This window comes from Cenococcum geophilum (assembly GCF_001692895.1).
Source record: "Cenococcum geophilum 1.58 unplaced genomic scaffold K441scaffold_14, whole genome shotgun sequence".
Taxonomy (NCBI): Eukaryota; Fungi; Ascomycota; class Dothideomycetes; order Gloniales; family Gloniaceae; genus Cenococcum; species Cenococcum geophilum.
In genome coordinates this window covers 2578618-2588904 of record NW_027137572.1, presented here as the reverse complement: position 1 = coordinate 2588904, position 10287 = coordinate 2578618, and the positions used below count along the sequence as shown (strand labels likewise).

Genomic DNA, 10287 nt, shown 5'->3' with positions numbered 1-10287 from the left:
TTTGCACCAATCTTTACCTGACCCGACTTATCATTGCAAAGGACGAGGGACAGGCCTGAACTTATGTGTCACGGTTCAAACCAGTAGAGCTGAATTTGACCGGAAAGCATCAACTCTAGCAGACCCTCTCAAGCCGCGTATCTCAGATCTTAGCATTTAACTCATGATGGAAGCACACTTCGGCAGACTTGAATTCTCTGGGGATGCTCATGTTATAGATTATGAATGAGACCAGAGACACACTGCCGACAGCCAGGAACCATGCGTTGTTCAGGCTACTTCTTGTCTCCCCTACCACCACTAGAGTTCCCATCAGCTGAAAAAGGTGACTGCTCTACAGTGGCAGGACATTAGTCTGTGCACACACGAATTCTCACCAAAATCAACATGACTTACTCCGAACGGCCGTCATACCGAAAAGCAACGTAGATCATCTGCGTAAGACCCTTTCCGTTAGACACCTCTAATAAAATCGTCTTCCCACTTTTATAGAGACGTTTGGAAGACCTAAACGGGCTTCTTTCTTGAGCCTCGTTCATAGGAATATTCATTAGAAAACTTAATACGTCTCCAAGGGAATCCCTTGTGCTTTCGAGCCCAAAGATACCTCAATTAAGCTACTGCTGGCGTCAGCTTTGGTCTCTTCTTGGCTAGCCACTTCGTAATATGGAGTTTTTTTAAATAGATATTGTAAAGTTTAATGCTGAACGGTAACCCTGCAACCCGGCACTTAAGAGCTGCATAGCCGATTCAAGGATTCCCGCATATAATTTAAAGAAGTAAACACTTCTGGCGTCGAGTAAGCTTTTCGGGCTGTCCGGGCCTTAGTAGGGATTTGAGTGTATGGTGGTTATTCCATCGATCGATTGTAACATGTCACCCTCCTAAGCGAGACATACGTGTTTGTATGCGCTCTTCTTCTTCCCTGCCAAATTACACCCAAACCCGAAATTCCTTGTACAAATCAATATGTCCCTTCCTAAATCAAGTTCTCGTGAAGCTGGATTCTCTATATAAAAAGCTATACAAGACGTTAAATCGGGCGTTGAGCCATTAATTCGCAAAGCCTCTAGCGTTCGCGCATCACCCTATTCTACCGTTGCCCATCGCCTTGCTAGGCACCTCCCTTAATACCTGGCTTATAAAACGCTACTGCATCCTTATTAGGAGGATTAAACTATTAAATAGATATACGAATATTAGTCCTAGGGCCTTACGATAAAGGTTAATATACTTCCCAGGGTTGTCAATGATATTTTTATTCAATGCTTCATTTACCGAAGACTCCTCTCCCTATTGTGCTTCTATACAACCCTTTTCCTGTCCTACTACCTTCTCACTGTCCCAATCAGGGATGCACATAACTATTCTATTAGTTACATAAGTTATAATTACTATATAATCTAACTAATCATAATTATAATCAATCTTTTAATTATAATTACATGTTTATAATTAATGTAATCACCCTAGGTAAGAACAGGTAGGAATAGAATATAGTAATAAAGCTTTAGTGTTAAGTTATTTACTAATTTTCCTACTTTATCTCATTCTTTGCTCGTCACCATCTGAAGAAGAAGAAGCCGTACAACAATATCAATATTTGGAGGTATAGGCATAAAGGAGGCTATCTCTGCAAGCACAGCCGGCGCCAGACCTGCAGCTACAGGTAGGGTGGGTGAAGCAGAGAAAGCTAAGTATGACCCAGCCAGGTATAACCCAGCATTATTACCTCCTTCGTACCTAGATATGCGAAGCTCTATATAGGTGTATACATAGGGATGGTGGGTGGGAAAGCAAAAGCCGTATGGCTCAAAAATGGAGAAGTTTAATATTGTTGGTAGAAGTCGCGGTGCTCGATAAACATTTTCATATATAGTCGGCGCTAACTAAAAAGTAAGCCAGCTGTTTTTGTTGGTCACACAGGGTGACTCACCAATAACGACTACTCGAGTAGGGTTACAGTGATGTTGGTTGATAAAGCTTTTTGATTGGAATGAGGAAGGGCGAGGAGCCTAAGGCTCCTCGCCGCGGCGACACGTGATAGCAACTTGCCATCACGTGACGGCAGTTTGCCGTACGTGACGGCAAATTGCCTCATTCCCGACACTAGCAACTCTTCTTTTGTGGTTGCCCTCTATATATAAATACTGCTTAACTATCGTAACAAATATAGATCCTCCTTACTTACTATTACCATTGTAATATAAGTCTCGCTGTCCCAAAATTTGCCTTTTAGCACGTGGTGCTTTCTTGCTAAGGAGTCATAGGTAGACATTATGTTAGGGCCGTTAGGGCCGCTAAGGCGCTAGCTATAAGCAAGCTAATAGCGATTTTCTATACCGGGTATAGAAAATCCTAATTAGCTAGTTGAAATTAGGGTCTATAGAGCGTTATACTCTTACTCCCTTTTAACCTAACCTTTAACTTATATATGTAAAGTATTTATATTAATAAACGTTTCTAGAGCCTTATTTAGGTTTGCCTTTATTATTATATCTACTAGGTTATCTTAACTGTTAATCCATTAAATTATAAAGAGTTCTCGCCGTTTATAAGATTAATAAAGTGCCATAATATTAATTATAAGGCGCTTCTCCTTTATAGTACTAAGCTTAACTAAGCACTTATAGAGGGAGTATAAGTTGGTATATACGATTATAGGGATAACAGGAAGTTTAAGTTAATCTATAATTATCTTTAGGGTAGTTCTAATTATAATTGCTATGTTAACTCTGCTAACTATTCTATATATCTCTAACGCTAGAACGCTTTAAGTAACGCGCTTACTCTTAATTAAGCTCTAATAGATAAGATTGCCGTAGATTATAAAGTCATTCTCTTCAGTAGATTTATTTATAATAATAATCTTATATCCTAGCTAGAAGCTAAAATCTTTATTATTTATAAATAATCCATTAACAAATATAAAGAGCTTAGCGGTAGGAAGATTAACAGGCACGTAGAGTAGTCCCCGGTTGAAATGGTTTATTTACTAAAAGAGACGCTTATTTAGGGTAAGGACGTTATTCTTAGTTAGTTCCTAGTATTAAGCGGCAATAAAGAGATTAAATAAAGCCTTAGGTTAATAGATAGAAGCAATATAAGCTCTATAAGCGCGTTGCTCTACATATCCTTATTTTAGAGAATTAACGTTAATAACATTAATCTTCTTACCTTAACCCTTCTAGCATAAAGCAATGGAATCCTTATTTAGGGAGAGGATATATCTATTAAAGAGTAATAGTATTATTAAATTAAGCTTTTCCTTTAGCTTTGCTATAAGATTTGCCTTTACTAGCTCGTCTTCTTTAAGAGCTAAGAATTAGTTATCTCCTAAGATAATTATATTATTGGTTTATATACCAATAATTCCAAATAGAGTTCCTGTAGTTATAATAAGGAAGCATGGATTAAATATAGAAGTAGTTATTAAAAGCTTCTCTTTATAGTGCTTGCTATAGGTAGCCTACCAGTAAGTTCCTACCTCTGCGATTCTATATAATGGCTTAAGCACAACTATAATTATATCTTTAGAGTATTAGTAGCAAATTTGCTTTAGAAGGTATGCTAATATTAAGCGCTAAAGGTGCGTCTCTAATTGGGTGTAAGCCTAAGTAATATCTCACAGATAAACTGCCATTCTATTCTTTATTAGGGAGGGAGCTAGTGCAATAATAACTCACTAACTGGCTCATTAAATTATAGGAGATTATATAAGAATTACCTCCTTACTATTGTTATTGTAGCCTTAGATAATAAGCCTTAATTTCTTAAATAGGGCGTTAATAGCTTTGCCTTTAATCTCATTAACTATTCTTAACTTAAAGATATAAACTTTATTAAACTTAATAGGGTTATACTTCTTAAATTTAAAGACCCCTCTTATAATAAGACTATCGATCTCCTGCTTATTAGATGCTTAGAAAGGAGCTCCTAAAGTTATAATACGACCTTCCTTTTAGAGCTATTTTACGAGTTTAAAGTTAGCCTTCTCCTTAGCTGTTATAAAGGCCATTAATAGCTCAACTCTATTCTCGATGGCGGCAATAAATTACTCTTCAAAATTAATAAGATGTTGGCGATTTTATAATCCCTTTAGGCAACCTCTACCGCGTTATGGTTGCGGCGTATTTACTATAATTATATTAGGATTATAGTCGCCTTCTAAAGCACATTAATTATAGCTCTTCTCTAGGGTATCTTCTATAGTATCCTATAAAGGCTCAGAACTGTTATCTTTATAGTAAGGCTTAATAACAGTTAAACGGAATTAAGTGGGTCTATAAGGCATCTAAATAGTATAAGTTTAACTATTAATTATAATAAGTTAATATAGGCCTAACCATCCTCCCTTTTTACGCCATACGTGTACCTTAGACTAAAGTGGCAGATTAAGCGTAGTTAAGGTATTTAGGCCATTTCTTATTCTTAGTGCGTTATTGACCTAGCGTGTAGCGTAGAGACGTTATACCTCCTTCGTTGCCTTGCGAATAGCCTTAGCTTATTATATAATAGAGGGAGATAGTAGAAAATCATTAGTTATTTAAGGGTAGGCGCTAAAGACTAGTAATGTAGGTATGAGTCTATCTAGGCTAGCGGAATCGTTAATAGCTTTAATAGCCATTTATAAGGTAAGTTCTTCGCTAGCGTCCTCTAGTTCTAAAGAGATAATCTTATATACGCGGCGTAATAGCGCGTAATATTATTTTACTTTTCTAATACTATTATATGCCTTAGTAGGGACTTCCTTAACCTTAATTGCCATTACCTTTATCTATTATTAAAACTCTATAAATAAGAAGTTCTTTCTTATCTTATGGACGATTTAATTAGGGGGTCCTAGGTAGACATTAATCTAGCATAATTAAAGGGTATCCTATGCGTTCCTAGCTAACATATTCTTTAAGAATTATGCAGCTTAGAAGGAGGTTAAGAAGTTAATAACTTAGAGTACTAGCTTGCCGCTAAAATATATAACGTTAACAATAATATAGAAGTTAAAGTTGTAGTTATCTTTAAGGGTGAACTTAAATCGGCTAGGGGACTTCTGGTTTATTTAGTATTAATAATAGTACTTTATAAGATGCTTAATTGCCTTAACCTTAACTTTATAGCCTGCCCGCTAAAGAACCCTAAGCAATTAGTGAATGGATAGGTGGCTAAAACGACGGTATAGTTAACGTAACTTTAACTTAGTTAAATAGCTCTAAGCAATACTCTTTTCTAGTTAATAAAGGAGTAACTAGGGGTAACCCCACTTGCGTACAACAGGCACCTAATTATCTCCCTAAATAAGTATATTCTTAAGGTTATTAAGCTTAACGCCTAATTTATCTATATCTCTAATGCAAAATAAAAACAGGGTATTTATAGAAACGACGTAAAAGGTAATATACCCTAAGGGGGTTTGGACCCTAATTATGCTAATAAAGATCGCAGTACCCTTGCTAAAACGAATTATATGTTAGCCTGCCGTTAAATAGTTAATCTAAACAGAGCTATTAAGCTGCTAAAGGGCTTAAACTTAAGGTTCTCCTACTATAGATACTCCTGCGGCTTTAGTATCTGGTATAATACCATAAAAGACGTTCGCCGAGTATCTATCATTAAAGGAGAACGCGGAACTCTCCCTTAGCTTATTAAAGATATCTAACTTTGTGGTAAAATAGAGCGTAGATTGGTTATTAAGAATAGTAACGGTTTGTATACTATTTACCTTACTATACTTAGTAAAGTATTAGTTAGGTAAGTACTCCTCAATTTCTATATCCATAAGAAGCTATTTAGCCTTATTAACCTTACCCTTAAGATCTTCTACGCCTTTATATTAAACTAGAAAGCTTTAGAAGTAGGCTATAGTAACCTTATAATTTCTAACGTTTTTTATACTCTGGCGGAACTTATTATATACCTCCTTTCGTTTATTAAAAGAATACCTAGTTAACTAGTAATTCGGTTTCTTATAAACGTAGCACTTTTTTTAGCAATTACTTTAAAATAAACCTCTATAAGGACCTCTACCTTTACCTTATAGTCGTTAATTATACCCTCTGCTATATTACCTACCCTAGCCACTATATATTTAATTAGTCTAGTTATAATTATATTGGTTAGGCGGGTTAATTAAAGTAGGTTAAAGTTAGGCGTTAAATTACTGTACTTCTTAAGAGCGTAAAGCGGTGCTAATAGAAGATCTTAATTAAGCATATACTCCTTTATAAGTATTTACAGGATTAAAGAGAGTAAGGTTATATTCTTTAACACCTTAACATACGCTAATAACTTAATTACGTAGGCTAAAGTCCTCTTAATATAATTTGGATAAACTACGCTAAATTATTTAAAGTTAATTAAAGAGCTTTTAAAGATAATTAAGCTAAGGGACACCTAGGTTTATAGCAATAATCCTTAAAAAGGTAGTCTCTCTCCATTCTAATATATACTGCTACTTATTCTCTTCTGTTTTAAAGTAGCATCTTAACTTATATATCATGCGGTTAAAATTATATCCTTTTCCTACCAAATAATTATAATAGAAGGTACTAGCTCGGCCCTTAAGTATAACGGAATAGGCGTTATAGTATTAATTAGACTCTATTCCTACCTTTTAGTAACAGTTATAGAAGATACGTAGTTTTAAATTAAGAACATTATATAATTCCCCGCTAAACTTCTTCTTCTAATCCGAATAGAGCTTCGCAAGCTCTATAAGCAATTTTAAACTACCTCTAATTTAAGATTAAGATAGAAGAGGTAGGAGTTGCATTATAGGCTGCAATAGGGACGTAGGTCTAGTTGGTGGAGTCTAAAGGTTAGTAGATTGCGAAGCAAGGGGATCTTATACTTACTTATATTAAGAGGCAGTAGTTAAAGTTATAGGTTAAATTAGTGGATTCTAGGGAACTAAAGATAGAGGTAGAGGCGATAGATATAGAATAGAAGAACTTGTACCTAGAGTAATAGAATTAAAACGCGTCTCTTATAGTATATTACTTAGATTCTATTATAAGTTAAGCTTCCTTATAGTGCGTAGTTGGTGCTTAATCTCTTATATAGTCTATTCGTGCTCTTTTTTTGCGTTAAGAACCTACTCCTAAATATTATCTCTAATAGTACCCCCGTCCTTAGGGACAAATACTCCATTCTCCCAAAGGAAGTTATAGAAGTCCTATACGATATCCTTATTTACGGGGGCCTATATTTCCTTTATCTATCTAATAAAGTCCTCCTTTATACATTCCTATAGCGCGGTATTATTATATTTACTGTCCTTATAATGTGCCATATAGTGTAATAAAAATCCATTTAAGTCTTGTTTATTAGCGTTTATAAGGTTAATTATAGCTTTATTTTATATCTTTAGGTTAATATCTTCCTTATACTTCTTTAGGTAGGTTAATGCTATAGTAGGTATAGAATTAACGGGGTGTTATACGTCGAAGGTAGGTAGGATTTTCGGTTTTATAGGATCTTATAGGTTTGCTGTTAAGAGGTAGGCAATTTGAGATATTATTTAACGCGTTTTAGACGTTAACTTAGGACCTTAGGTTTAGTAATACTTCTGACCTAAAGTACTTAACTAAATCTTTATAAACGCGGTTATTCTACATAATAGACGTAACTTGGTATCTCCTAGTACTTAGTAACACTTCTATTACTAGTTTTCCGCAAGTCTAAGGTAGCACAGTATCGCTAGGATCCATTCCATATAAGCGTATATAGCACCCCTACACAAGACTGTCTCTTCTGTTCGAAAACCTAGCTACTCTATAGTTAACTGTATATTTAACTACTAATTAGTATTGGTTATATAGGGTGACTCACCAATAACGACTACTCGAGTAGGGTTACAGTAATGTTGGTTAATAAAGCTTTTTAATTGGAATGAGGAAGGGCGAGGAGCCTAAGGCTCCTCGCCGCGGCAACACGTGATGGCAACTTGCCATCACGTGACGGCAGTTTGCCGTACGTGACGGCAAATTGCCTTATTCCCGACAGTTTTATATATAAAAAACGTCCGCGCAGGCTTTCTTAAAAAAAAGTTAATATACACGCCTACGCGTCACGTGTATATTATCTAGAGTTCCATTTTAATTACCATTTACCTATATTTATACCTACTTACCTAATTAGGAAATTAGTATATAGTCAATGTAATAAATGTAATTAATCAGAATCAGATGCGGTGGTTTTATAATAATTAAAAATCTACGATTACGTTGATTATATGCATCCCTGGTCCCAGTGGCTCTGAGCTCGGCTCATGAACTTTTCGAGCGGGCCCAGCTAAGGGCTCCGAGAAGAACAAAGATCTCATCAACAATGGAAAGAAGTAAAAAAGGAGCTTCAGCCTTCCACTAAAAGGAGCTAAGAATAGCTTCTTTGCCTGTTCTCGCAGACCCTGTTTTCGGTATGTCCACGCTAAATTCTATATCTTCCTGCAGTACAAGACCGAGGTGCGCAGATATCATCGCATTCGATGGAGCCAGGATTGCATCATCTACCTGCCTCAGCAATCGCGTCTGAGCACCAAATTCCTGCCGATTTAGGTACTTATATCGCATCAAACAGCTCGTTCGTCTATGGCGCAGCTCAAGGTTCGGCATTTGACTGACAGGAAGTGAGAGCGGCAACGTCCTACTGCTATCACTTCTTCCTGAGAAGCAGGAAATGTCGTAGCATGGCAGACGTGTAGCTAGGAACAATGAAGATATACATGAGTGATGAGTAATTCTATAATACAAAGGCCGGAGCGGTTGAAACTCGCCTAGAGTTTCAGATATCTGCCGAATCTAATGAATCCACGAATACCTATTCATCTGCTTCAACAGGGGTAGCCATCAAGTGAGAGGGGTTGACTTCGAAAATGAGCGAGGCCCTACCAGCGGCAGATTAGGCCTTCATAGCCCTCACCAGCTCTCCTAGATACTCTTCCTTCCGATCCGCCCAGATACTCGCATGCGTATCATCACTGACTCTTAGATGCGCGTTATCGCCCAGCCTCGCCGCAACCTTCTCCCCATGTTGCAGCGGCACATACGTATCCAACCTTCCATGCCACAACTGGACCGGTAAATCCTTTCTAATATCCTCAATCCTGAATCCAAAATCCGCATTCAGCAACCTGAAATCATCCGAGAATCCATCCATCCCCTGTCCGAACGCCTCTCTTGAGGACCGTAAATGCATCCACATGAAGTCCATATCACCAAACACAGCAACATCCTTCGGATTCATTTTCGCCTTATCCTTCTCAAAATCCTTACGTAGACGTCTCATCCGTTCCTCATCACTCAAATCGAGTCGTGCTCCCGGCTCGCGACTGAACCACCAACGGCAGATGCCTGGAAACATGCGCGCTCCAAACGTCCACCCCACCCAGCTGAACCAGTTCATCCCGCCGTAGCCCATGTCAGGCGATCCTAGGCCGCAGACGATAGAGACCGTGCGCAGTTTATCAGCAGGCAGTGATCGCGCGCAAGCGAGGGCGTATGGTCCACCACCTGAGATGCCTAGGACTCCGTACTGTTGGAGCCTGAGATGGTTTGCGAGGGCTTCCACATCCTGTGCGTGACTGAGTAGGGTCCGATTTTTGTGCGGTGAGCTCCATCCGAAGCCTGGGCGATCAATAGCTATGATGCGTGCGCCTACTCTCGAAGCCACATGATCAAGAGCGGTAGCCTCGAGTCGAGAACCGGGGAAGCCGTGGAGATAAAAAATGGGTTGGCCGGTGAGGGCGCCGTACTCAGCGTACCCTAATTTTCGTCCATCGGGGAGGGCGAGGGTGGCTGAGCTTGTGGTATCGAGACGGTATCGACAGTCAACAGGCCCTGATGATGACATTGGGGGTTCGAAATGAGTTTCTAGAGAGCTTAGAGTATGCAAGATGTGATTTGGAGAGACATTGATCTGTCATGCTTGTCAGCGGTGGTGGTGGATGTTTATATAAAAGAGCAGTCTAGGACGGTGGTCTATTCTGGGCATGGGATAGTTTCAGGCTGTAAATGGCTTTGTATCGCCTTGTGGGTCGGCGAAGAATAAATGGATCCCGCTAGTGCTGACCGAGGGGAATGACGCTGTCACTCAGCTTGGGAACACTGCGATCAAATGACTCACATCTAGGATTGCGATCCGTCCGAAATGTAAATCCTGATCTAACCGGATTCTCAAGATCCGGATCCTGACCGAAATTCTGAGCCGAATCCTCTATATTTTGAAGGCCTAGATTTTAACAATTCTCCGGGTTTTATATAAGAGATTTTGGACATAATATCATAATGCATA

At 38.3% G+C, this 10287-nt stretch overlaps 1 protein-coding gene across 1 annotated transcript; it reads right to left on the bottom strand.

The window, feature by feature from the left end:
• Window positions 1-8590: 8590 nt before the first annotated feature.
• Window positions 8591-9980, bottom strand: K441DRAFT_657722 (alpha/beta-hydrolase). Its single transcript, XM_067648229.1, has one exon. The coding sequence runs from the start codon at window positions 9844-9846 to the stop codon at window positions 8896-8898; it is 951 nt and encodes a 316-aa protein (XP_067505795.1). The 5' UTR covers window positions 9847-9980; the 3' UTR covers window positions 8591-8895.
• Between the last annotated feature and the right edge of the window lie 307 nt (window positions 9981-10287).

Bases quoted from the DNA above. Each gene is read 5' to 3' on its own strand.
- K441DRAFT_657722 (XM_067648229.1), bottom strand. From the start codon at position 9,846: ATGTCATCATCAGGGCCTGTTGACTGTCGATACCGTCTCGATACCACA.